Genomic DNA, 26602 nt, shown 5'->3' on the forward strand with positions numbered 1-26602 from the left:
GTGGCTTTTGTGTTGTGAATTGCTGTGCACATGGGCAGTGTTGCCATTGATTCTAAATTCTCAGTTCTTAGAAGCAGGGACAAGCAATTTCTTAATTTGCTTGCCTTTGCAGAGGAGGCAGACACTGAGGGTCAAACAGCACAGCCGAGGAGGCCCTGGGCTGGAAATCGAGTGTGAGTCTTGGAGGCCAGCCTGGGCCAGGACATGCTGCTGACCTTGGGGCCACAGGTGTGGTTACAGCAGGGGAGGGGCTCTCGGATGGTCCATAGCCGCCCCCCCCCCCAGGGCAGTGTGCCTCTGGGCATTATAAAGTTATTGGCCCTGAGTAGTCCACCAGGAACCTAGCCCTGCACTGTCTCTGGAGGCATCTTGGTTTCACCTTTTGGCCTGTTGGGGTATCTTGGGGCTCTTAGGGAAGATGGAGGGGATAGCTGGAAACAAAATTTGGAATGGTAAAGCAAAACTTCCTGGTAACAATACATTTCTGGCTGTAGAGCAGGACAGACTGTTGGGGCTGTAGTTAGGGCCAGGGCAGCCTGCTCACTGTGTAGCTGGTATCCACAGTGTGTGAATCAGGTTCAGCTAGGTGTGTGAGTCCTGGAGGCTCACGTGGACCGCTGCTGCCTACTGTCCGCGTCTCTTCTCAGTGCAGTCCACCTGAGGAGAGACATCTCCTAAGCACTGGATAAGTGGATTTCCCATCCCTGGCTCCCTCAGGCACAAGCCAAGGTGGAGGGTCTGCCCCACTCTGGGCACAACTCATGGGCGAGCTGTCTGCATAGGTGACTGTACAGGGACTGAGCCTGGACCCTGCAGGGAATCACCACTGGGTTGTCAGGCTGCCTTAAGTGGCCCAGCCCTAGGTAGCTGGTGAGCAGAGATCCCCTGGAGTTTGTCTGACTCTCCTTCCTCACAGTTAGTCCTAAGCATGAAGGATGCCCCCTCTTTGTGCTTGGGTAAGGGGCCTTCTTAAGTACACCCCCCTGCACTCACATGGAAATGAGTTTGGATTTTCTGAGCACACCAGCTGGCTGCAGGGAGGCAGCCCAGAAGGCTGCTGGCTGGGGAAGGGGGAGAAGAGAGAAAAAGGGAGGGGCGGGAGCCCCGCCAAGATGAAAATTGCACCTTCTCACAGCAGAGCAATGATGGGGCGCTGAGTGCTCCCCCACAGTTCATCGCAGCTCTGCCACTCACCCACCTTAGGAAGAAGCTGTGAGCTCAGAGGGAGCCCTGTGCACTCAGGCCAGCCTACCCTGGAGAACCACAGCCTTCAAGGTCCGAACCACTGAGCCGGCCATTGGCGAGGTACCTGGCGTACACACGTAGACCTGTGTGCCCCCGAGAGGTCCTGTCCGACTTCCAGGCCAACACTTTCACCCTTCTTTCACGGGCTGGGGGCAGTGGATGCGAGGCCCTGAGAGGGGACAGGGACTACCGCGGGTCAGAGAGGACCGCAAGTCTGTCTTGCCCGGGTCCACCGGGGTTCTCCCTTGGAAGTGGCCGGGAGCAGGTGGCGAAGGTTCCCGGAGCAGTGGGCGCTGCGCCCCCCTGGGGTAGCCCGGAGGCAAGAGAGGCTGAGAGGGGCGGGGGAGGGGCGGGGTGGGGTCATGCGTTTGACTCCGCCTCTTGCTGGTATCAGCCTGTGCTCTGGTGCTGGCTCAGTCTGGGCAGCTCTGCTCGCCGTCCTCGTTCCGGGACCGCGGGATGACACCGCCTCTGCCCGGATGCACCGCCCTCGGCGTCCTGCCCTCCCGCGTCCCCGGCCGGCCGCCTCGGCCCCGGTTCCCGCTGCTGCGGCTGCTGCTACTGCTGCTGCTCTGGGCGGCCGCCGACACCCACGGCCACCCGAGGAGCGGACCCCGAGTCTCTGCTGTGTGGAAAGGTGGGTGGCGCCCCGCAGAGGGCAGAGCGCGGGTCCGCGGGTTGGGTGCAGAGTGTGTGGCACCGGCTGTGTCTGCGCGCTGCGGTCCCGGGCTGTCCTGGCGGGGAGCGTGCAGGTCTGGGTGAGTGTGAGTGTGAGTGTGCGTGTGCGTGCTGACACACTGGAGTGGCAGGAGAGCTGCGGGGAGCTGGCGGGGGGTGGGGGGCTGCTGGAGCCCCGGCTAAGTCGCTGCTAGTGCGCCCACAACTGGGAGCCGCAGTGCCGGGGCACAGGGGGAGGGAGCGGGCCCCTCTCTCCCCCCAGAGGAGCTCTTCGTCCTCCAGTGCTGGGCCACTGGTCAAGACCCTTTCTCCCGCTGAGACCTCCACCCACGTCCCCTTTCCTGAGCTGCGGACTGGGCTCCTCTATGGCACGGGGCTGGGCTGGGCCAGAGTGGGGGGCGGGGGGAGGTGGGGACCCCTTGCTGCCGCTGCTGCGCTCCGGCTGTGGGAACAAAGACCCTGCTGCCTGCCCCCGCCCCGTCCCGGCCCAGAGCACAGCTGGTAAAGGGTGGGCACCCTGTGGTGAGCTGGGACTCGGTAGGGTGCGGAAGCTTGGGGCACCTGGGCGCTACCTCTGCAATGCCGGCACTTGCACCTGCCGCTCCCCCCCCAACCCCACCACGTCCGCACGTGGCAGTTGTCAGCAGGAATAGGTGCCAGCGTGGGGGGCACTGCCTGTTGGGCGGGGCGCGGCCGTTGGAACCCCCCAGGTGGCGGATCTGGGGCGGGGGTGCAGCTTTGAGGTTGCGGTAGATATGTGAGCCTGAAGGACCAGAGAGTCTCCCTCAGGGGTGACTGAAGTTGAAGCCCATACACAATGGGCCTGAAAGCCGTCTAGGTGGGGTTTGAGGCTTTATGCCCTGAGGGACTGAGCTCCCCTCCCCTGCATTGCCCGTAAATGCTTCCGGCCCCCAGGACAGTGGGTTCTGTCCCCAAATTAGACGGATCTGCGGGTCCCTGTGGTGGTGGTGGACTCAGGGTGGGGGCTGGGGGGACCTGCGGGTCTGGACCTGCCTGGGCCCTTTGATGCCTGAGGCGGTTTGCAGGGATTGCCAGGGCCTGAGCATTATCTGGGGCAGGTATTCTTAGCAGAGAAGGGGGGTGGGGGGTGCGGGAAGTCACACAAAACCAGTGGCCCGAACTGCAGCTGCAGCAGAGAGATTGTGACTTGCCCAAGGTCACTGGGTACCTGTGAGCTCACAGTGCAGAGGCTGCCTCTGATCTGGCACAGAACCTGTGCTACCACTGGGTTAGGGAGGGGGAAAGGATTTAGGCAACTCTTTAGCCACGAAGGACAGACTGGGGGGCTAACTCTTTGTTATTCAGCCTGAGGTATTCCAGGTGGGAGTGCAGCAGGGCAGCTGGACATTTGGTTGGCCGTCTCCTCAGGGAGGACACCCCGTCCTAGGCTTCCTCTGCCTTCCCAGAATCTTTGCCTTGCAGCAGACCCCTTGGCTGCCCTGGACAGCCCAGCACGTGGGCCCTCTGAAGGGGGCCAAAGGACCATATCTGAGTGTCCTCGAATCTCCCCTGCACCAAACCCCTTGCATTTGGCACTGCTTGCCCCCACCCCCAAGTCTTCCCAAGACCTCTCCCCTTTCTTAGCACTTACTATGCGCTTCCTCAACACTTAGTCTCTCTGCCCTGAGGCTGTTTGAAGGTGCTTTGTGTTCTTTTGCCCACTTTCCAAGTCTCCCAGTGCAGCTCCACCTCTTTCCCCTGCATGCAGTTCACTCACTGCAATAGCCACATGGGCTGTGCCCTCTGCCTGGCAGTGCAGTAACGGCCTCTGCTGTCCCAGGGCAGCCTGTGGTCTTCTTCATCAGTGCCAGGCGCCCCACTGGCCAGACAGACGCTGCCATCCGCCTGTCCCCCAGGACCACCAGCTGGCGATGGTATGCCTGGCTGACAGCTGCCTTCTCTTTCCTCTGGGGTGACACGTGGCCAGGAATGGGCTTGGGCAGGGGAACCCAGGAGTGGGATGAGAGGAGAACCCTCCTGGCCTTACAGTAGAATGGGCCTCCTTCCTATGTACCAGTGGTTGGGGGGCTGGGGGGCTGGGGGGCTGGGGGGCTGGGGGTAGCTTTGCAGAGCAACCAGATCAAGGATAATGGTGGTTCTGGAGCCACTCCTCTATGAGGCATAGGTTGGGGTTTTAGCTTTAAGTCAAGACAGATATGGGGACTGGAATAGGTGTGGGGGTGGTTCTTCTTTGTCATTTATTTTCTGCTTCTTGGACCACTTCACCTCAGGGAAAGATTAGGTCAGGGGGTTCTGGGAGGATCCCGGCCTGCACTTGTCTGGGGAGGTTGGGACCTCCAGCGTGTGTGTGTGTGTGTGTGTGTACATATATGTATATACACACACATTTATTTAGTTATTTACTTATTCATTTTTTAAGTTTTATTTTATCGAGAGACCTCCAGCATGTGGAGTCCCTGCTCAGCAGCTCTGGGCAGAGAGAGATGTGCTGGCACTAACCTGCTGGGTGCCCTTGACCTCCACGCCCTCAGAGTTCACCAGAGCAGGAAGGGCTCTGGAGGTTGTTCCCTGAGGGCTGTCACTGACACTTGGGCCACTCAAACATAGGACTGTTTGGGCCTGACCTCCCTGCAAGAAGGGGCTGAAGAGGGGTGTGCTGCAGTTGAGGCAGGAGACTGGCGTGCCTGAGGAAGCTCTGCACCCCTTTCCCCTTCCACCCCGGCTGGAGGAGATGGAGAAGCGTGGAAGGTCCTGGCCCCCAAGGTCAGAGACCAGCCAGCCTGTTGCCAAGGAGGAACAGCTCAGTCTTCAGTCTGCACCTGCCCGGCTGGTTCTGCCTCTCCCTTGTCCGGTTGAACAACAGGATGTTGTTGTTGACTTGGAGGCTGCTGGGGGAGCTATTATGGGGCTAGTCCCCAGGGCAGGGGTTTGTGTGACCTCCTCCAGGGGGTGAAGTCACAGCTGGGGCTCCCCAAGCATCAGCATTTCCAGTGGAAATCCTGATTTCCTTGGGGATTTAAGATGTGTTCTTCTCACCTTCAGGGTAAGTCCCCTGAAGAACTGGGTGGGGGCAGTTCCCAGGAGGAGAGAGGCGGAGTCCTAGGCTGGGAGAGATGAGAGAGATTCCCTGTGATACCTTAGGAGCTTCTTGCCCAGCTCTGTGGCCCCTCTGGGATTCTTGCCTCTTTGAGATGGGCAGAGGGTTTGGCGGTCTGTTCAAATCTTAGCGATGGAGAAATGAAAACCTGAAAAGTGAGGGTAAATCCTTGAGTTTCATGTTCTTTTCTATCTTTTTTTCTCATGAGCCAAAGAATGGAGGAAGTGTCTCATTGGTTTTTGTCCTGAAGGGCAGACATAGTATTTCAGCATTTTTGACATTCTACATTTGCCGGGGCCAGCCTGTGCTGGTCCAGGGGCTGTTCTCGGGGACCCAGGAATGAGAAATGGGACCCGTTCATAGACTTCTCAGTGTAGATGGGGAACAGGCAGGTCAACTTGCAGTTGCCATGAAATGTGGCAGAGGGGGCAGTGAGGGGGGGACATCGAGTCAGCCTTGACCTCAGGTTTCTAGAAAGGTGTCTTGCAGGAGGGAAGTCTGAGCTCCGCCGCCTTACCTTCCACACCAGCCCAGCGGTGGGGAGGAAGGACCATGGCTGTCAGGGAAGGCCGCCCGGTGTCACAGCTTCCTGATGGGGAGTTGGGCCAGGGGCCTGGAAGACCAGTTCCCCCTGACTCCTGACTGTGGGGACTCTCCAGTAGAGGCCTGTCCCTCACAGAGACTTTCCCTGGGAGGGAGGGAGCTCCTCCAGCAGCCCCCTGGCTCTGCTTGTCGAGGGGAGGGGGTGGGGGTGCAGATGCCCTTCCTCTGGCCGCTGCCCCTTCAGGAGCCTTCACCTCTTTAGCAGGAGTAGATCACTCCCTGGCTTCTCCCTGGGAGAAGCAGGGAGAGCTGGGAACCCTTTTTTTGAGGAGGGCCGGAGCCCTTCATGTTCAGGTGGGAAGTAGAGGCTCAGCCCAGGGAAGGTGGTGGCCCTTCTGTTGACAGCTATGGTCCCCGCTGACGTCCTGTCTTCCGCCCCCATCCCTATGTCACTATTTTGGCCACTCCAGGGCTGTCTAGATGTGTCACAAGAGACTGACCACACTTCCCCTGCTTTGGTTGGCAGTTCTGGGGCCGGAAAGTTCTTCTTTTGATTTCCTTTTTTGGCAGAGCCTGGCTGTCCCATAAGCCTTCTGTCTCTCTGTGTGGGGGAGAAGGGGTCCTCTTAGAGCATGGAGGACTGTGGCCCCTTATTGGCCTTCCCACAATGGGCCTTCCCCTTCCCCAGTCAGCCTGGGCCATGAGGGACCAGGAGATCCATCCCATCCCGGCCCCTCTGGTACCGGCGTAGAGGTGGTTCTCCCCCTCCAGTCAGCCTCCCAGCCCTTTATTTCCCCAGCCATGGCCCGGGCCCTGCTGTGTGGTCAGGACTGCGCCCTGGCCTCTGTGAGGCCCTTCTGTCCCTCTGTGTCACCGTGTTGAGAGTTTCTCCTAGGACACAGAGACGGAGCTGCACTTTCCCCAGTCCTGCAGGGTAGCCCGGCCCCACTAATGCCTTCTCTCCTGTACTTCTTCTCTCCCCACTGCTCAGCTCCCTACGAGAGCCATTGCCCTACCTGTCCTGTCTCGCTGCACCCTATTCATCCTCCTCCTCCTCCTTCTCCTCTCCGCCATTGCTATCTCATTTCCTCCAAGGAGCCTTCTTGGATAGATTCAACCCACACAACCTGATGGGGTAGAGTTCCGGACATCAGAAAAAAAAAGCCAGCGTCAGATCAGCTGAGCCAACCACAAGTTCCACAGATGCAGAAATGCAGGACAGAGATGACAGGGAATTGCCCAGGGTCACCCAGTGAGACAGGCACAGCTGGGACCAGGACTGTGTCTTCTGCTGGAGCCTACCCCTGGCTCAGCTCTCGGCCTTTGTCCATTTGTCTGTCTGCCGTCAAGCTCTGTCCCCAGGCTTGGGGTTCCCTGAGTCCCTTTATTCCTCGGATGGCTCAGGCTCTTCCTGCCCTGGCACTGTCTGCTCCCAGGAGCCCCACAGGCCATGACCTTCCTCCCCTCAGAATCTTAGATTTGGGCCAGCTCAGTGCCCCTCTTCTGGCTTTTCCTCCGGGCATCTGGGCCGCCGGGGTCTCAGGGCCAGGTCAATCTGTGTCTCGGCTTGGGCTAATCTGGGTTTAACCTTCACAGCAGCCTGGGATCAGGCCGATCCTGTGTGCCTCCTGCAGCCCCTGCTTCCAGTCAGGGGCTCCGTGCCAGCCCCCATTATGCAGTGAAGCCAGCCCCTGCCTTCAGGCCTAGGTCTGTGTTCATCCCTTCTCAGAGAGAGGGGAGGCGAGGCCTGGGTCTGCTTCTTCGGAGCACCCAGGTGCCCAGAGAGCGAGGCCTGCTGCCGGTCAAAGGAGGGCACCTGGGGAGGTCAGGAAGGACCCACAGATACAGCCAAGGACTGTGATGGCGGGCTAGAGTGGGAAAGGTCAGGGTGCAGTGGGACAACTGGGGAAGACTTCCTGGGCGGTGGGCGGGGAAGAACGGAGCTGGGGCTGGCGCTGGGGCGTGGAGTGGGGCAGAGTGCAGTGCAGAGAGCTTTTCTGCTCATGTTGTTTGTTTTCTGGGGCTGAGTTGACAAAGGAAGGTCAACATGATAAGCTCAGCACCCTGTTAGTGGCCTGGGGACCTATTCTAAGATGTCTCTGACCCAAGTCCTGGTCCTCCCTACTGTCTCCCCTGCCCTCACTTGCCCAGCCGTAGCCTTGGCTTGGCCTGGGGATGGCAGGGATTTGCCAAGGTTATGCAGTGAGGTGGGATCAGGGCCCTGTCTTCTGCTGGAACCTACCCTGCAGAAGTCCTGGCCTCCGCTCTTGGCCTCCCTCCACTTGTCTGTCTTGGGTTATTGAGATAGTGTCCTAATCAACTGAGCTACCACCTGGCCAGGGCTCTGACTCAGTACTTCACTTAGCATAGTACCCTCTACGTCCGTCTATGTTGTGGCAAATGGTAAGATTCCATTCTTTTTTATGGCCAAGTAACATCCCACTGTGTGTGTGTACCACAGCTTTATTGAGTCGCCCATCCAGGAGCACTTCGGGGGTTCACATGTCTTGGCTGTTGGAAATAATGCTGCAGTGAACATAGAGGTGCAGATGTCTTTCCAAATTAGTGATTTGGATTTCTTTGGATAAATACTGAGAGGTGGAATCTCTGGGTTATAAGGTAGTTCTACTTTTAATTTTTTGAGAAACCTCCATGCTGTTTTCCACAGTGGATGCAGCAAATTGCATTCCTCAACTGCGTATGAGGGCTCTCTCCACACCCAAGAGGAGAGTGTTTTTAGCCCGTGCTGTCTGGTGGGAAGCTTGCTGGGTGTGTGTTAAAGAAGGGTTTGTAAGTATACCCTGCCCTTCGCTGGGGTCCACCCAAGAACAGAACACCGGGTGCCTTCTATTTCTGGGCCGAGATCTCAGAAGACTTACCTTCTGATTAGTCATGCTGGTCAGCACACAGTCCTGTGCTGCGCCCCCAGATCCGCCCACATGCCCCCCACCAGCCTGCATGCCCACGCTCACTTAAACACACTCTCCTTAGGGTGTTGGGGATAGAGCTCAAGGTTTTATTGGCCAAGAGGCCTCTGACCAGGCTGCGCCCTCTCTGGGCCTTAATCTCCTCATTTGTATGGGAAGGGCTGACCTGAAAGCTTCCAAGGGCTCATCTACTGAGCACAGGGCTATAAGCACAGATTCCAGAGTCAGCCTGCCTGAGCGTCAGCGTCCTCTCCACCACTTACAGCTGTGTGATCTTGGGCAAGTTACTCAACTTCTCTGTGTTTCACTGCTCTCATCTGTAAAATAGGGATGATAAGAGAACCCACCTCATAAGAGTTCAGTGATTACTAAGTAAATGAATATATCCAACAATCAGAACAGTGGCCGACATGTATTAGTGGGTGCTGTGGAACGGTTAGGTTGTCGGTAGGGGTGTCATTGTCATCGCTGCCATCCTCCTCCTCCTCTGGCACCTCTGGTTTCTGATGCAGCCCAGCAGCCCCGGCAGCCCAGCCCCGGCCAGCTCTCCCTACCTGGCTGCCCTGGCACTGCTTCCCCCACCCACCCGCTGCTGGCCCGGGCCAAGGCCGAGCTGGGGAACCTTCTGTTTTCAACTGTCTTCCCGTCCTGCCTCCCTTCCTCCCTCCACCAACCGTCTCCTGCCCTCTCTGCCACCCCTGCCCTGGCTCTGGGCCCAAGGACAGGCCCTGCATTTCTGTTCATTGTTTCCCTTGAAGGAACCACCAGCTGACCTTAGCTTCTCTCTGGGGCTTTTAGAACTTACTGGGCCGAAGAACAGGTGGAAGGTGGATAGGACGTGGTGTTCATCCTGGGCTTCCTGCCTTCCCTGGGCCTGGCACACCCTCTCTGCCGCACCTGGGTCTCAGTGCCAGCCTTCCCCCCGTGAGCCTCTGAATCTGGCTCAGCTCAGCTCCCCCACAGTTTGCTTTTCAGCTGCCCCTTTCCTCCAAGTCTTTGCCCCAACTGGTCTCCTCACCAACCAAGCCTTCTGGTCCTTTGAGCACGGTAGCTCAGAGCTGCCTTGGAAGAGCCTTAGTTTTTTGTCCATAAAACAGGGTTGCAGACTCTTGTCTTCCTTCTTTGCAGGGTGGTTGGGAGGTTCAGTGGACTAGTCAGTGAAGGCAGGTAAGGATGTGGCTTCTTCTGCTGCCTCTACTTCCAGAAAGCTGTCCTTGACTGGGCCAGCACTCAGAATCACGCACTTTCCAAAAATGCCCCATGAACTCAACCCTGATTGTTTTGTGATTTATTCCAAGATCAATGGTGGCTAATAAAACCTAGACCTTAGCTCTGGCTGGTGTGGCCCAGTAGACTGAGTACAGGCCTGTGGACCGAAAACTTGCTGGTTCAGTTACCAGTCAGGGCACATGCCTGTGTTGCGGGCCAAGTACCCAGTTGGGAGCATGCGAGAGGCAACCAATCGCTGTGTCTTTTGTACATTGACGTTTCTCTCCCACTCTTTCTCCCTCCTTTCCCCTCTCTCTAAAAATAAATAAAATCTTTTAAAAACAAAACAAAAAAAATCCTTATACCTTAGCAAGTACTAGTCCTTTCTGTTCATAGAGGAGGAAAATGGATCAGAAACTGAGATCAGGAAGGCCCAGCCCCTGGTCACGGTCACAGTCAATCAGTTGCCTGCCTGGCTGCCAAAGGAGCTCAAGGCTTCTTGGAACCAGCACTGAGCCCACACATGAGATGTCCTCCCCTCCCACCCACGGCTGACGTTAGGGGCAGGAAGATGCACCCCTCTGTTCCCTGGCTGATAAAGAGAGGCAGAGCTCCCACTGCCCACGAGCAAGTGCCATATCAAGGGCCTGCCACCTGCCTGGCACATGGCCCCGCCCCTGCCGGGCAGCTCTCTGGAACTCTGCCCTATCTAATGTGGATGTCACCAGCACTGGAACAACAGTCGTAGGCCCTCCTTAGCACGAGCCAGTGCCTTTCTGGAAACTGGGCTTCTGGTGATCAGGAGTGGTTGCTCACACCTTCATCCCCGGCCACATCAGCAGAGACAAAATCAATAAAACATTTGTCCCTTTGCCTCCATCCATCCAAGTGCAAATGTTTCCCTCTACTGCTCTGATGCAGCACCATGTTCCACCTTTAGTCACTCCTCAGAGTGCAAGGCTTTGGTTGCTAAAGAGCCCTGGAGGTCAGCGCCCTACCTGGAAGGTAGCTATGTAGGTGACTTCTGTCAATTATCAGGTCAATGTCTTCTTACCTAGTGGGATGGGGAAGGGTGGAGAGAAGGAGGTGACTTGGAGAAGTGGGGAGAAGGTGATAGATAGCTTTTTGCAAACTCAGAGGCTCCCAAGTTAAGTCCAGGGTGTCATCCCAGGGGGCTGGAGCTGGGTGCTGAGTACCAGAACCCTTGAGCTGTGGCCCATCTCTGCCCCTCCCTTCTTTGCCATGTGCCTTGGGCCAGTGACACAGCCTCTTTGGCCTCTGCACCCTCAGCTCAATGTCTGTCCAGATCCTTTTCTTCCACTTTAACCAGTGGGGTGACGCAAAGGATGAAGCGGTGCAGGCTAATGATTGGGCTCCGCGTGAGCCTTCCTCTGCCCTCTGCCAGCTGTATGGTAGGCAGGGGTCTGAGGTGGGTGAGGCTGTGTTCCCAGCTGAAGGCTAGTCTGACTCTCTGGGTGTCCGAATTCCTGCCACTCCATGCTGACTTTAAGGACTCCTTGAGGTTTAGCATTCAAAGCCTGTTGGGTCAGCAGATCAGGTTGAAGGGCTGTCCCTGCCCAGACCAGATTGTGGGCACTGTCCCCTGTTGTTTCCTTCAGGGACAACATCCACCCTCATTCCAGCTCCCACCTCACCCTCCCTTTGGGCTGCCCTCTTTCCCCAGCAGCGAGGACATGGGGACAGCACAGGCCACATGGAGACAGCGCCCAGAGTGCGTGAGAGAAGGGGTGGGATTCCACCCGGCAGGCCTGCTTTGGGAGAGCCCACCCTACAGAAGTCTAGACTGAGCGGGGCCAGTTGGCCACTGGGGCAGTGGTGGGAGGGTGGGGAGCATGAGGAATCAGCTCCGATCGGTTCCAACAGGGTCAGAGCTCCAGGACAACCCAACTCGGGGGCTGTGACTGGGGGAGGCTGCTTCCCACACGCAGCCGTCTTCCTGACCCTCATCTCCACTGGGGCTGGACCTGGGGCTGGGCCTGGGCCTGGGCCTGGGCCTTGCCAGTCTTGATGCTCTGAAAAGGGTGGGGGCTCAGAGAGGCCACGGAGTCCTGCCGGGCCTGGGGCAGCCTGAGTGTGCCGTTCCTCGGTCCAGGAGTAAGGATTGGAATCACATGGGGGTGGGGGAGGGGTCTTGTAGCCAGCTGCCTCTGGGGCCATGCCCATCCACATTTTCCTGGCCCCCTCCCCTACCTGAGCTCCTGGTTATTCTGGGAGCTTTTAGCTGCCACTTAGTCAGCCACTAATGCAGCAGGCTGGGGAGTGAAGCTGGGAGACACGGTGCCAGGTGCCAGACTTGCTCCTTTTAGACATCCGATGGGAAGTGGCGGGGGCCGCGCAGGCAGGGGAGTCAGGAGGTGGGACGGTACTAGAGGAAAGGTGGCTTTGGGGACACTAGCCCGGCTCCTAGGGAGGAGGGGCAGCGCTGGAGACCAGCAGGCAGTGGGCCGGTGTATCCTCGGGGGCCCGCTGCACCTCCTCCATCACACCCGGCCTTAACCCATCTTCCTGAACTCTGCTTAGGCCTCTCTGCCACCATGCAGTCAGCTCTCCCACCTTTGCTTGGCCTGTTTCCCCTGCCTGAAATTCTCTCTGCCTGTTCCTGACCCATCTGACTTTAATTTGCCTCCCCCATCTCTTTGGATTCATAAGGAAGCAAAAGGACACGTTTAGGGATGTGGCACTTGCTCCCCTGGCTGGGCGTTTTTAGGGGCAAACCCTTGCCTTGCTCTGCATCAGCAGAGCCTTGAAGGCTGACCCCTCCGTGGCCCCATGTTGGTGACATGAGGCCATGGATCCTGGTCCAAAGGCTTGGTGCTGCCTTCACTTCCAGGCAGCCCTCCTGCCCCTGCACCCTCCAGCCCCCACTCCCGTGGACCTGAACAAAGCTTCCTTTCATGTATTCATTGAGCTGCTGCCACTCCGACACTTCCCTGGCACAATCAGGCTCTTTGAGGGTTTGGGGCTATGTGGGAGCGGGGCCGGGGCTGGGGCTGCGGTAGAGAATGGGCCAAGTCCAGGTCCTGGGGCCAGGCTTGTGCCACGCTCCCCATACACATCACGAGGTGGGGAGCCTGAGGGTAAAAGGAGGCAGTGCTCCTGGGCTCCTATTGGTTCTTCTGCCTTCTCTTCATCCCAGGGGCCTGAGCCAGGATGTAAGGGGCACAGGGCTCAGGCTTGCAGTTCTGTGCAGGACGGTCCTGGCCATGGTGTTGCAGTGCCCCCACGCTGCACCAGCCGCAGCAGCCCTCACCGCCCTCTGTGGCCTCAAATTCTTCATGTGCAGCTCTAGGGGCTGCACCCAGACAGTTTCGCTTGAGCGCAGTGGAGGCTTGCTTTCGTGTGCCTGACTGCCATCACATTCCAGAGTAGGTTTCCCCTCAGACCTTGCTCTCCAGGGCCTGTCCACTGCCTCTCCCATCAGACTAGACTTCCCAGGGCAGAGCTGTGACCCTCAGACAAGGGCTCCATCAGGGCTCCCTCTGGTGCTTCTTTCCAGGGACCAGAGCTGCGCCTTGGCTGTGGCCTTGTTGCTGGTGCTGGCAGAGGTGACTAGTGGAGATGGCTGGTGTGGCCTGAGGGTAGGGCCCCTCCCCTTTAGCCTTTGGGAGCTTCAGAGCTTCTGCCCAGCCCAACATCTCCCGATGCAGACACACAGCTTTTCCTGGCCTTTGGCTGGCTGGGAGTGTGGGAGTGGAGCTGGGGCTGCTCACTGCCTGGATTCTGGCTGGGCCGTGGGCTATAGGTGAAAGGGGAGCTGCGGGAGCTGAGTCAGGGAGGCCTTGTATCTTTGGGTTGCTGACCCCAGCACTCTAATTGTACCCCAGCTGGGAAGGATGGGGAGCCTGGGGGCCTGAGCCTTGGCTAGCAGTGCCCACCAACACCCAGCACAGAGCTGGGCACTGGGCCCCTGCCCTGCACAGCTGGGGCTGATGGGGAGTGAGCCTCAGGATGCAGTGAGGCTGCTGGGGCTGTTTGTGATGCTCATCTCACTAGCTCAGCACTTCTCTGTGGCCCACAGTACTGGCATCTCCCGAAACGCTCCTGGGGACCAGTACTCAGTAATGGACTGGCCAGTCTGTCCTGCCTCCTGGTGTGACCTCGGGCTGGCATGTCCCCAGGGGGTTTCCATCTCTGCAGGAAGGCAGGTCACAGACAAGGTGAAGAGTTTATGACTCCATTTCCAGAGTGACTTGGCCATGCAGGGATGTATGGTAAGGAGACAGAATGAAGAGTGGGTTTGCATGGTGTGTCGCTTTCCTTGCCCTGTTGAATGCAGAATCAGTAGGAATGGCCCAAATGGCAGCAAGAGGGATTTGGGGCTGACTCCGGAAGTGGCAGTTCTTTTCTGTCTGGGCTGGAGCGTGTCCTCCTTGGGTGTCTCTGCTAAGCCGCCCGCCCCTGAGTGTGCCGCAGCTGAGTAAACAGTGGTCAGGCTGGTCCGGGGGTGGGGCGGGGGTGGGTCCCAGGCTGGTTAGAGGTGGGAAGATGTGAGCTGTCCATTTCTGGGATCTAGTCCTGCAACCGAGACAACCTCAGCACTGTCACCGGAGACGAGATATCTTCTCCCCGGAGGCAGTGGCTGCAGAGTTTCCTTTTTGGGCAAAATTTCCTGGGTCAGCCCTTCTGTTTAAAGGTCCAGGCCTCTGTGAAGGACCCCCATCTTAGAGTTGCTGGGGAGGGAGGGTGGAACTTACCCCTGGGACGAACTGGCACCTCTGTGAAACACGAGTGGGCCAGGCCAGGCTCGAGCTGCGGGCAGGAGCTTGGGCTCTCGTTCACTGTCTGCTACTGTCCGTGCAACCTTGTGCTGTAGAGCCCCTCCGGACCTCTGCTTTTCCATCTGTGAAGTGGGAGGGAGTGGGCATGTAGGCTCCTTTCCAGCCCTGGTGTTAGCTGACTGACTCACTGAGGAGCTGGGGTGGGCCAGGAAAACCGGCAGAGGCCTTCCTGAAGGAGAGGATGGGGTTCTGGACAAAGTGATTCCTGGGAACCTGGACTCTAAATCGGGTGCTTAGAGGGCCGCTTGCCTTGCCTGAGCAGCAGGGAGCCTCACAGAGCGTGGCTGGAGGTCCCGGTTCCTCCTGCTGGAGCCCAGCCCGTTAGGAACAGCCGAGGGTGTGTGTGGGAGCGGGGAGGAGGAGCCTGTTCTCCCCCGGGGTCCCTAAATCGGTCCCACCCTGAGTCTGCATGTTGTAGGGTAGGGGCCATGGCTTTGGGGTGAGGACCTCTGCTTGCCAGGCCCTGCCAGCGTACCCCTCACTGTACCCAAAGCTCCGAGTCCTGGCACTGCCACAGCCTAGACCTGAGCCCCTGTTGCCAGGTGGGTGCCGGGGTGCCTGAGATAGAGGACAGGACCTCCCCGTCCAGGGTCCAGCCTTAAGTTTTTGCCAATTGCCTCCTCCTCAGGCCGCGCAGGGAAGGACCAGGTGGATTTTGGCTCAGCAGAGCCACACACCGTGCTTTTCCACGAGCCAGGCAGCGATTCCGTGTGGGTGGGTGGACGTGGCAAAGTCTATCTCTTCAACTTTCCCGAGGGCAAGAACGCCTCTGTGCACACGGTAAGCCCAGAGCCTGCACTGCCTTTCCCGCAGTTCCTCCCCTTATCTCTCTTCCGGCCTTGGTGAGGGGCCTCAGGGAGTTTGCGGGAGGGAACTGGCATCTCTTCCTAAATCAGTCCACCCCCCCCACTATATCCCATAGGTGGTCCCTGGGGGAGGCTGCCTAAAGGTAGCCCAAGTGTGTGTGGGCACTGGGCAGTTTGGAGAAAGCCCAGAGCTCATCCTTCCAGCCTGGGGGGCTGCGCTGGTGGGGCAAGCCTGGGCTGGATGCTGAGCTCCAGAACCCCGGGCGCTCGTCTTCTGAGATCTCTGGGCTGGCCCCTGGGTACCAGGCCCAGCAGCCTGTGTGGTCTTGGTGAGTCACTCACTGTCTCAGAGCCCTAGTTGCTCACATGCGCTATCGAATGAGCGTGTCCAGAGGGCACATGGAAAGCACCCAGGGCCCCTGACCCCTGACAGGGTGGACTCATGCTCCCTGCCTTCCCCCCAAGGTGAACATAGGCTCCACGAAGGGATCCTGCCCGGACAAGCAGGTGAGTGCAGGAGCAGAACTGCAGAGGGGAGGTGGGGCTCCCCGGAAGAGGGATGGGAGTCCATAAGAATCTGAGGGAGGTGTGGCCCTGCCTCGGGAGCCCCAGTCTGGGAGGAAAGAGGCAGCCCTTACTTAGGATTCCCAGTCTGAGTGGGAGACATACTCCTTCTCCAAGGCCCCTGTGTCCTTCCTCTGTTCTTGGGGGGCTGGAGTCAGCTGCGCCCACCCTGGACTCTCCTTAAAGGCTGCCTGCCTCCATGCTCAGACTTCCGATGCGGTCTTCCCCAGGACTAAGGGTTCTGGTTGTAGGCCTGCCAGGACCTCCAACCCACCTCTCTTCTTCCACTTCTTCTGGGCAGGACTGTGAGAACTACATAACACTTCTGGAGAAGCAGGGTGAGGGGCTGCTGGCCTGCGGAACCAATGCCCGGCACCCCAGCTGCTGGAACCTGGTGAGAAGGCCCCTGCCCACACGCCTGGTCAGCTGACCCCGGCCTGGGTGGGTTTCTGTCCCCCAAGGTGGGAAGGTGACGGAGGACTCAAAGGCTGCTGTCACCCTGTACAGAATACTTGGGAGAATGAGGGTCCTGGCCAGGAAGCTGGCACCCATGGGAGACAGTGGTCATTGGATTATGAGGCTGTCTGACCCCCTTGGTCTCCCCCAGGTGAATGGCACTGTGGAGGCGCTTGGTGAGAGGAGAGGCTATGCCCCCTTCAGCCCGGATGAGAACGCCTTGGTTCTGTTTGATGGTAGGGCTGTGGCTAGAGCAGGGGGGCCCCAGAGTGCTGTTGCCCTGGGAGTAGGGAGGGTGGTCAGCTCATGTCTGGTGGCCCAGGCCCAGGAGAGGGACTGCCAGGAGCTGTCTGCCCTTACCTTTGCCCCTCCCATCATGCCCAGGAGATGAGGTGTACTCTACAATCCGGAAGCAAGAATACAATGGGAAGATCCCTCGGTTCCGCCGCATCCAGGGCGAGATTGAGCTGTACACCAGTGACACTGTCATGCAGAGTGAGTCAGGCACCTGCTGGGCTGGGATGGACAGGGTGTGAATGCCCAGGGCAGCAGACAGGATTCTGATGTTCCCTGGGAGGGCTCCCCATGGGCTGCTGAGGCCACAGGTCAGTCTGGAAAGCGGGACTTGGGACAGGACCGAGCAGCTAGAGCCGAGAGGTTGGCCTGGGGCATGCAGAGGCAAACATGCAGAGGCTGGTTTGACCCAACACACACTGGTACCAACAAAACAGAGGATGCCCCAAACCCAGAGTGGGGGCCTGGGGAGTCATAGTGTGTCCCTCTGCTGAGCTCATGTGGGGGCAACACCCATTCCCTCCTCATTAGGGTTCTGCCAATTAGGCAGAAGTGACATAAAGGCCCCCAGGGACCTTCCCCAGTCCCCATGCATGATGTCATTGCTCCTGGGCTGATGACATCTTTGCAGGAGGAGGGCAAAACAGGTGTGGGGAGGGGGTGCGAAGGGTCAGGCCCCTTGGGGTGTTGGGCCTGAAGTTATGAGTTTTATTCCAGGTCGGATTCGTTCCAGGTTTGTTTGTGCAGACTGGGGGTGTGTGTGAAGGGTTAGGATGACCCAGACTGACACCAGTTTGCATGTGTCCCTGGCAGACCCGCAATTCATTAAGGCCACCATCGTGCACCAAGACCAGGCCTACGATGACAAAATCTACTACTTCTTCCGTGAGGACAACCCCGACAAGAATCCCGAGGCCCCTCTCAATGTGTCCCGGGTGGCCCAGCTGTGCAGGGTGAGTGGGTGGCTGAGTGGGCAAGAGTATGTCTGTGCATGAATAGGTGTGAGTGAGTGTATGAGTACCTGTGTGCAAGCGTGCATGCATGTTTGTGTGAAGGGGTGTGTATACTGTGTGAGTGATTATTTGTGTGGGATTGTGAGAGTAAATGATGTGCATGGGAGTGCGCGTGCATCTGTGAGTGGGTAATGATGGTTGGGCTCATGTGCATGTGCGCCAGCACAAGTGTGTAGTTGTCTGAGAATGCGTATGAGTGTGTGCATGAGGATAAAAGTATGTTTACATGTGTGCATTTCACCAGTGTGAAGGTTTGGGACAGGCAAGCACGCCACCTGTGTGCGTGTACATGTGTGAGTGGGCAAACGTGTCTGAGTCCATCTGCTCTGTGGGGGCAGACCCAGCACCCTCATCCCGTGGGTGCTCACTGCTGGGCCAGAGTCACGGGGCCCCTCAGCTCAGTCCCCTGGCAAGTCCCCACCCCTTCAGAACCTACCTTCCTCCTCTGAAGCCCAGGGGCTGGCATTCCTAGTGCTGGGTGCTCAGTGGGTGCTGAGGGGCCTCCTTTCCCCTCCACCCTTTCAGGGGGACCAGGGCGGCGAGAGTTCGTTGTCGGTCTCCAAGTGGAACACCTTCCTGAAGGCCATGCTGGTGTGCAGCGACCCCGCTACCAACAAGAACTTCAACAGGTTGCAGGACGTCTTCCTACTCCCCGACCCTAATGGCAAGTGGAGGGACACTAGGGTCTATGGCGTTTTCTCCAACCCCTGGTGAGTGACCCTCGTCCTGGGTCTGGCCTGGCATTAGTTAGGTGTCCAGTAAGGATTGGAGGGCTTGGGCCCTGCTGAGGGGCGGCTCATGTGGCATGAGCAGGGGCTCCTGGCCCAAGGGCCGGGGCTGCTGCTGGGACTGGGGTGGGGGCACAGTCAGTGCGCAGGGAGATGTCTGTGCCACTGTGTTTCTGAGTCTGTTCCCACTGGTGTGCACGTGTGCACGGTGTGTGCACTCATGGCGTGCCTGCGTGTCCACCAGCTTTGTGCTCAGAGTGGGCTCCGGCCGGGAAAGGCTGTTGAGTCCTCTTGGGGTGCTGGGTGCTATCACACCTGTCAGGCACTGCCTGCCTCTGGTAATTCACACCTCTTAATCACTTGCATTGATTGAAAACAAGGCAGGCAAAAGTGTTGCATGTGGGGGGTGGAAGGGCAGGGTAGGGAAGCCCAGACCCTGCTCTGTGGCTCCCACGTGCGTGAACCCAGCCGGCTGCGGAGGGAGTGGGGTCTGGCCTCCCCGGGCATCAGCAGCCTGCAGCTGTGCCCAGAGAGGCGGGAGATCTGCCCAACGGGGATGCGCACGGGGCATCCCTCTGCCCTGGGGCTGGCCTCTGCACCCTGTGATCCCGAGACAGGTTGGGGTTTTAGGTTGCAGCAGACAGAAATCAGGTTGAACTTCCCTTCTTCCCTCCTGCTTTCAGTGATGTTTGACAACCCTTAGGCACTGGGCTTGGCCCCCAGGGTGGTCCCTGTCCTCACTGGAGCGCGCAGGCCGGGCAGCTTGGTCGGAAGGCCGTGGCTGCGCCCTGTGCGGTGCTGGGCTGGCCTGGGCGAGTGGAGGTCGGGGTGCCGGGCCCTCACTGAGGTGGTCTCTGTGTCCCACAGGAACTACTCAGCTGTCTGTGTGTACTCCCTTGGCGACATTGACAGGGTCTTCCGCACTTCCTCACTCAAGGGCTACCACACAGGCCTTCCCACCCCTCGGCCTGGCAAGGTGAGCAGTGAGCGGTGAGCGATGTCCGCGTGCCCCTCCACTTCCTGGCTGCCCACTGACCTGGGTCTGCTCTCCTTGTCCAGTGCCTCCCAGACCGGAAGCCAATACCCACAGAGACCTTCCAGGTGGCTGACAGTCACCCTGAGGTGGCGCAGAGAGTGGAGCCCATGGGACCTCTGAAGACACCGCTGTTTCACTCTAAGCACCACTACCAGAAAGTGGTCGTCCACCGCATGCATGCCAGCCATGGGAAGGCCTTCCACGTGCTTTACCTCACTACAGGTGAGGGACTAATTGTGACCCCCAGGCTGCCTTGTGAAAATGGATGTGAAAGGTAGAAATAATAATGTAGTTAACATATGGTTGGGTCTTCAGCCCTGGAAGGAAGAACTGAGTGACTAAGAGCTGTCGGGAGTTAGTGTGTGTGGCCGTAGAAGAATCAGGCAGGAGGGCTGCCCAGAGGGAAGGGAGAAAGGCATCCCGGGGCAGGAGAAGAGCAGGTGCCAGGATTCAGAGGCAGAAATGTGGCACGTCTCAGCAATGCCTGATATCTCAGACTCCGAAGATGGGAGGAAGAGATGTGAGCAGCCAGGAGGAAGGACCTGGTCACTGCGGGCCTCTGTGGGCCTTTGTTAGGCAGAGTGAGGAAATCGGACCCTCTCCCTGTCTTTGGGATTAGGCAGGCGACAGGGAACATTTAATGTGGGATACAAAGAATTTAGTCAGACATGAGGAAGTATTTTCAGACGGCAGAGCCTTCGCAGTCTTGCAGAGGACAGCAGGGGCACCTCCGCTTCTCGCTGGCTCCAGAAGCTGGGCGGAACGCTCTGGATGTCCCTGCGTTCCAGGAAGCCACTGGCCACGGAGGAGCCAGCCCTGAGCTGGGTTTACGGTAGCTTCCTGGTCCCAGCTGGGGGCAGAGGGGACTCCTGGGAGTGGATGTGGAGATCAGCGTAGGCAGGCCACAGGTTTTCCAAGACTGGGTGGGCAGTGGTGCCATCAGAAAGGGCAGTGTCTCACGCAGGTGCTAGCACCTTTGGGAACATACAGTCCAGGCCTCAGGTACCTACCCCTCCTCCCATGTGACTTCCTGCTGTTGCTTCACCTTGGGGTTTTCTCAGAGCCACAGGGGCCTCATCGGTTCCCACAGAGCAAGGCCTGGTTTCTGGGTCCTAAGGTTGCACCTCTTTACTCTTCCATTTGTCTTGGTTGCACCACAGGGTGACTCGCAGCAACTGGTTTCTTCATGGGTCCTTGTCCTTGCCCTGCTCCAGCAGTGGCTGGCCTGGCTGTTGCAGCCAGCCAGGGGATAGCAGGGCACGGCAGGGCACTGGGGTGCAGGAGAGGAGAGGTCACACGATAGGGAACTGGGAACAGGAGCCAGGACAGAAGGCTTGGGACTGGGCCAAGGGAACTGTGGGCTCCCTTCCTGCAGACCTGGGAGGTGAGCGCCCTTGAGTGACAAGGACACTTGTCTCGGTTCCCCTGGAGGGCCGTTGGAGATACGCCATTTAGGAGCCTGCAGCATAAACAACTGGGGCCAGATAAGAAATCAAGCTTTCTGAGCCCTCTGCAGAGAACAAAGGCTCTCACAGCTGGGAGGAGCTATGGGAGGCTGTCACTGGGCTGCTGTGGAAGGAGGTGAGGGACGGTAGCTGGGCTGCGAGCTCGTCAGGCCAAGGAAGCTTTGGGCCACATTCCAGAGCCTGCGGCAGGGGGAACAGGACGAAAGGGAACAGCCTAGGCAGGTGACCATCTCATCATCTGACTGGTTTTTTTGGGGCAAGTGATGCCCCGGGGAATTGGGAGGGAGGGAGAGGGAGGTAGGCTATTCTAGAAACTAGGACAGTGGCTGATGTGGGATTGGGAGGACCCAGGGGTCAGGTTGCCCATTAGACCCTGACCAGTGTGAATGGATGGAACAGGCCCTCGGGGACGGGCAGTCTTGTACGTGACCTTGGGGATCCCAATGTAGAATCTAAGGTGCTTTTCAGATTTAAGATTTTACAGAAATTTAAAAATCCCCTTAGACTAAATGCTATATGGAGTCCTGGATTGGATCCTGGAACAGACAAAGGACACTTAGTGGAAAAAACCAGTCTGTCGCTGAGTTGGTGGTACCGTGCTGCTCCGCCGTGGTGCACGTGCTGCAGTTATATATATAAGATGCAGCAGTAGGGGAAGTGGCAAGTGGCACATGGGAACTTTCTCTGCCATCTTTGCACTTTTCTATAAATCTGAAATGGCTCCAAAACAACAAGTGCATTTAAAGAAAACATCCCTGAGAGTCCAGGAGGCAGGGGAGTTGTGGAAGAAGCCGGGGGACAGTGTTCTGACACCTCCGGGTTGCAGTCACCAGTTGTGTGACCGTGAGGAAGTTGCTCAGCTTTCTGAGCCCTGTTGGCTCCCCTGGGAAGTGGGGGAGATAATACGCATGAACAGGGGTGTGGAAGAACGAGGTAACGCTGATGCCTGTGGGTTCGGCACAGTGATTGGGTGTCAGGACTGCGGGTCCTGTCCTTCCAGCTTCCTCTGAGCCGCATGGAGCTCTGGGCCAGCCTTGGGAACTTCCTGTGCTTCCCTCTAACTCTCATATCCCTCACACTGTCCTCACCTAGTCCTGTGGCCCTGGCCTGAACCATCACTTCCTGAACCTCCCTACCCATGTCTTTCCTGATTGGTCCTGCCTAGAGAGAGGCTGCCTGCCCACTGACCCTCTGCCTCCCACCCACAGACAGGGGCACCATTCACAAAGTGGTAGAGACAGGGGATTTGGAACACAACCTGGTCTTCAACATCGTGGAGATCCAGCCCTTCCGCCGTGCGGCTGCCATCCAGGACATGTCACTGGACCCTGACCGGGTGAGCCTCCCCATGCCCAGCCCCATCGCGTGAAGCTACCCAGCAACGGCCCCCGCTGAGGACAGAGCTCCTTTGCATGTAGTTCACATCTCCTATTCAGAGCTTCTGGGCCCTAGGGCCCGCCAGGCAGCCGGCTGTGGCCTGGGGGTTTAGAGCTCAGCGTTGGGGCCGAGGGCCCTGGCCTGACCTACTCTCTCCTTTCAGCGGAAACTGTATGTGAGCTCCCAGTGGGAGGTGAGCCAGGTGCCCCTGGACCTGTGTGACATCTATGGTGGGGGCTGCCATGGCTGCCTCATGGCCCGAGACCCGTACTGTGGCTGGCACCAGGGCCACTGTGTCTCCATCTACAGCTCCCAAAGGTATGTTGGCCGGGATCCCTTGTCCCTGGGAAAAGGTAGAAGCAGGAGGGGACGTGGTGTGGACAGGTTGCAGGACGTGTCAGTGCTGGGTGCTGGGCCACTCTGGCAAGACCCTTCTCTTGGTGGACAGTGTGGCGGATACTGGTTGGGGGGTGAGGACAGGGAAGGGCCAGATCTGTGGCCTCCTGTCCACTTAGCCTCTGTCTTTCCACCTCCAGGGCAGTGCTGCAGTCTACTAATCTATCTGAGCCACACAAAGAATGCCCCAACCCAAAGCCAGGTACCTGATCTAGCCCTGCCCGGGGCCCCGGTCTAATGAGGGTGGTATGGCCATGCCCCGACTGCACTGTCTGAGGGGAACATGGTCTATTCCTGGGAGCCTCGGATAGTCGTGCGGAGTGAGCCTCCTTGGTGTGGGGTAGTTGTAAGAGGGGTGGGGTGAGGGAGGCCGGGGAGAGAAAGGAGCCTGGGAGCTCATTCCCTTGCCTTCATTTAGAAACCTTGGCCTCGGAGGCCTGGTTGGGGGCAGGGGTGGGGGGTAGGACACAGCCTGCCCTGGGAGCCCTCAGCTGTTCCTCACAGCTGCCTGCCCGTCCCCCCAGATGAGGTCCCGCTGCAGAAGGTCTCCCTGGCCCGGAACTCTCGCTACTACCTGAGCTGCCCCATAGAGTCCCGCCATGCCACCTACTGGTGGCGCCACGGTGAGAAGGTGGAGCAGAGCTGCGAGCCCGGCCACCAGAGCCCCACCTGCATCCTGTTCATCGAGAACCTCACCGATGGCCACTATGGCCACTACTACTGCGAGGCCCAGGAGGGCTCCTACCTCCGCAAGACCCAGCACTGGCAGCTGCTGTCTGAGGACGAGGCCAAGGCTGAGCACCTGCTGGGCCGCGCCCATGCCCTTCTGGCCTCTCTTTGGCTGGGGGTCCTGCCAACACTCACTCTTGGCCTGCTGGTTCATTAGGACCTCCCGGGGCTGGGTGTGTTGTAGGCTTCTGCAATCCCAGGGCACTAGAAGAGTCTCACATCCAGAGCCACGTGGCTAGGAGTTCCTTGCCCACCACAGCTTGCAGGGGCACTGCACAGCTCAACAGGGGACACCAGGCCTGGAGATGGCCAGCCACAGGCAGCTGCTGGGCCTGCGTGAGGTGGGTGGCATGGGCTGATGGATGAAGGTACCAACTCTGAAGCTGGGGCATCAATGGCCCAAGACTTTATCTTCTGTAGACTTCAAAAACTCCCTCTTGAACTTGAATAAATGCAGTGATGCTCCTGGCCCAAGAGCCTGTGGGCCAGAGAGGGGTTAGAAAAGGGGAGCTGGGATCCCCTTTCTGGACCTTCACTCTGAGGCCTGAGTCCTTCTGGACTCTCTCTATTCAAATCGCCCCCTCACCCTCCCTCCTGCCCCTGCAGGGAGTGGCTGGTATTCCTGCAGGCCCAGGGCTGCCCTCTGGCCCCCTCACCAGCCCTGGGTCCTACTAAGGAAGCCTCCTTGCATGTTTATTGAAGGATGTTTGCTTTCCGGACAGGAGGACGGAAAAAGCTCTATTTTTATGTTAGGCATATTTCATGTGTAGCTACTTCTGACTGCATCTGTATGAAAATACCAAAACTACATACTCGGGGTAGGGTGGGGAAGGGAGGGGCTGGGAAGGGATGGGTCGTGGGGAGTCCCGGTCTGAGGCTCTCGGGCCTGGGATGAGAGTCCAGGGACGTGGCATGAGTTCAAGAAGACGGCATGAGCTGGCTCTGCCCCAGGAGCTCAGGCCGAGGGGGATATTTTCCAAGCCCCCCCTGTTGGTTATGGGAGGGGGTGGGGTGAGGGAGACGGGAAAATGAAGGCGGAAACTGAGACCTAGGTTCATACATTCATTTAGAAGGAGTCCAGTTCTCAGGGGGGAGGTTTTAGGACTCTGCCCTTGGCATTGGGGGTTGGGGGTTGGGGGCCCCTCCCCCGCCCCTCAGCCCCCTTCCCCAGGGGCTGCTCTTCCATGCTCCCAACCTCCCACCTTCAGCTCAGGACATGTTATAACCAAGGCTAAACTGTGAATTCCTGTTGGGACAGCCTAGGCCAAGCCCTCCAGCCCTGTCCACGGATTTCAGCAGAGAGCTGCGCCTTCTCTGGTGTGTCTGGCCGGCCTGGGGCAGGGCCTGGGGTCGGTGGCCTTCCAGCTTTGGCCCCTGCATCTCTTTTCAATGCACTTTAATGATATAACATATGACTAATAAACAAGCTATTTATTTACCTGTGCCTGTTGCTTCCCTTCAGAGCCATTCTGGTCGGGGTGAGGGTGAGGGTGAGGGTTCCTGCATGTGACTCTGCATGTCCCGCTTGTGGGAGCATCGCACACCCTCTCACTGGCCCTCTTAGAGGCTTGGAGCGGAGGGCCCTCAGGCGGGCTCCTAGCTAGACAGGCAGGAACAGGATCTGACCCCAGTGCTCCTGAGCAGCGCACTCCCTGCCAAGCCTGTGTCCTGGAGCCCAGACAGCGGCAGCCCACCTGCTCTGCTCCCCACTAGAGCCGGCCTTCCCCTTTCCCAGCCTCCACCTCCCACACTTCCTTGGGAGGCCTGGCCTTGCTAGAAACAGCCTCAGGCCTCCCTGCCTCCAGGGACTCTGGTCTGGAGGGTAAGCTAATCAAACAAGAGCTACAAACATGGGATAAACCTGTGGCGATAGAAGTGTGTATTCAGGAGGCTGGGGTGGGGGGGCTGACGGGGTGCCGGAGTGGGGGTAAAGCACTCACTCCGGGCCGGCCCACCAGGTGGGACAGGTGTTGGTCTGCGTGCAGAAGGGACAGTGGGCAGGGTTCGTGTGCTGCCTGGAGCTTGACTGTTCAGCCCCAGGGCAGTGACAGGGCTGGGGTGGCACGTGTGACTTAGAAGCTCCCGAATTCCCTCAAAGATAAAGCAAATAGATTTCAGACCCAGAAGGATGTGTGAGATGGAGCCTCAACCCGGGGCGGGAGATGGGGAGGGAGTTGGAGGCTGACCAGCCGTACGGGTGGGCGGGACTAGGGATGAAGGGTGGGGAGAGTGGGAGGATTCTGAGAGGGGCCCTCCAGAGGCCTCCCCCAGTCTTCTCTCCCCTCCCTTTTCCCTTTTCACCTGCCCCTTGCTGCAGGGACCCTTGCCTTTGGGGTTTGCTGGGAGGTTTTCCTGAGCAATAATTGCTGGAGAGGGGATGTGGCAGTGGAACTTGGGACAGCTCTGAGTCTGAGCCCAGCTTCTGGGTGGCTCTGGCAGACCCCACGGGGCTGGAATGACCCTCACCCACTCCACTCCCCTCAGTCTGCCCTGTGATATCCTCGGCCAGCCCCACGCTGAGGACTGTGCCTGGTCCTTTCCTCTCCACACCCAGCCTTTCTAGGGTGACCAAGGTGGCAGCAGGGGCTGGGGCCAGGAGCCTGGGGGTTTGGGACGAGCTCTGTGCGGGGGCACAGACTGGGAGCCTCTATCACCTTTCATGATCCTGGGCAGGCCTTGCCTTTGCTAAGCCTCATTCTCCTCGGGCTTCTGGGGGCCCCTTCGGGCACACTGTCCTAGGGTATAAGACTAATTTCCTTTGTCTTAGAAGGAGCTTAGAGTCTACGTCTTGGCCTCATGTGTCTGTTTTCCCAGCCAAGCAGCCCCAGAAGCACAGGGGCTTTCCAGCCCCGCCTCCCCACAAACCCCTCTAAATGGAAAGGGCAGGAGGAGTGGGGTTCAGGAGCAGCTGGTAAAGAAAGTGAGGGCTCAAGCCCTGGCCTACCAGGATTGCTGGGTGACCTCCTATGAGGTTTCCGCCTTCTCTAGACCTCAGCAGGCCCCCCTTTCACGCAGGGATGCTTTTGGTGCCCTATGGGCCTATGGCGGGGGACTTGAGAGACAGAACACACTCCTTTGTCTGTACAGAGGCACCAGGAGAGGCCAGACTGGCAGGCCGTGTGCATGGAGGCATGAAATGAGCCCTTGTAAATTCATGTGAATGAACCAGCACAGCGGCAGGCCAAGCACAAACCTCCCCACCTCTGGCTTTCCCCTGACGCACAAGTAGCACAGAGGGCCTGGGGAGGCGGTGGGTG

General features: G+C 58.5%; 1 protein-coding gene across 2 annotated transcripts; it reads left to right on the forward strand.

Annotated features, from left to right (window-relative positions):
- Positions 1–1639: 1639 nt before the first annotated feature.
- Positions 1640–24783, forward strand: SEMA7A (semaphorin 7A (John Milton Hagen blood group)). 2 transcript variants are annotated; one of them, XM_037134535.2, is made up of 14 exons: positions 1640–1882; positions 15109–15260; positions 15752–15793; positions 16152–16244; positions 16458–16542; positions 16691–16801; positions 17414–17553; positions 18139–18323; positions 19209–19317; positions 19401–19599; positions 22052–22179; positions 22384–22538; positions 22757–22818; positions 23141–24783. In XM_037134535.2, the coding sequence occupies exons 1-14, from the start codon at positions 1705–1707 to the stop codon at positions 23500–23502; spliced, it is 2001 nt and encodes a 666-aa protein (XP_036990430.2). In that variant the 5' UTR covers positions 1640–1704; the 3' UTR covers positions 23503–24783. The 2 variants fall into 2 exon arrangements, with proteins under 2 accessions (XP_036990430.2, XP_053512812.1); XM_053656837.1 differs by lacking the exon at positions 1640–1882 and adding an exon at positions 13705–13913.
- The last annotated feature ends 1819 nt before the right edge of the window (positions 24784–26602 follow it).

The sequence above is a fragment of the Artibeus jamaicensis genome, unplaced genomic scaffold (assembly GCF_021234435.1).
Source record: "Artibeus jamaicensis isolate MK-2021 breed Jamaican fruit bat unplaced genomic scaffold, CSHL_Jam_final scaffold_286, whole genome shotgun sequence".
In the NCBI taxonomy this organism is placed as follows: Eukaryota; Metazoa; Chordata; class Mammalia; order Chiroptera; family Phyllostomidae; genus Artibeus; species Artibeus jamaicensis.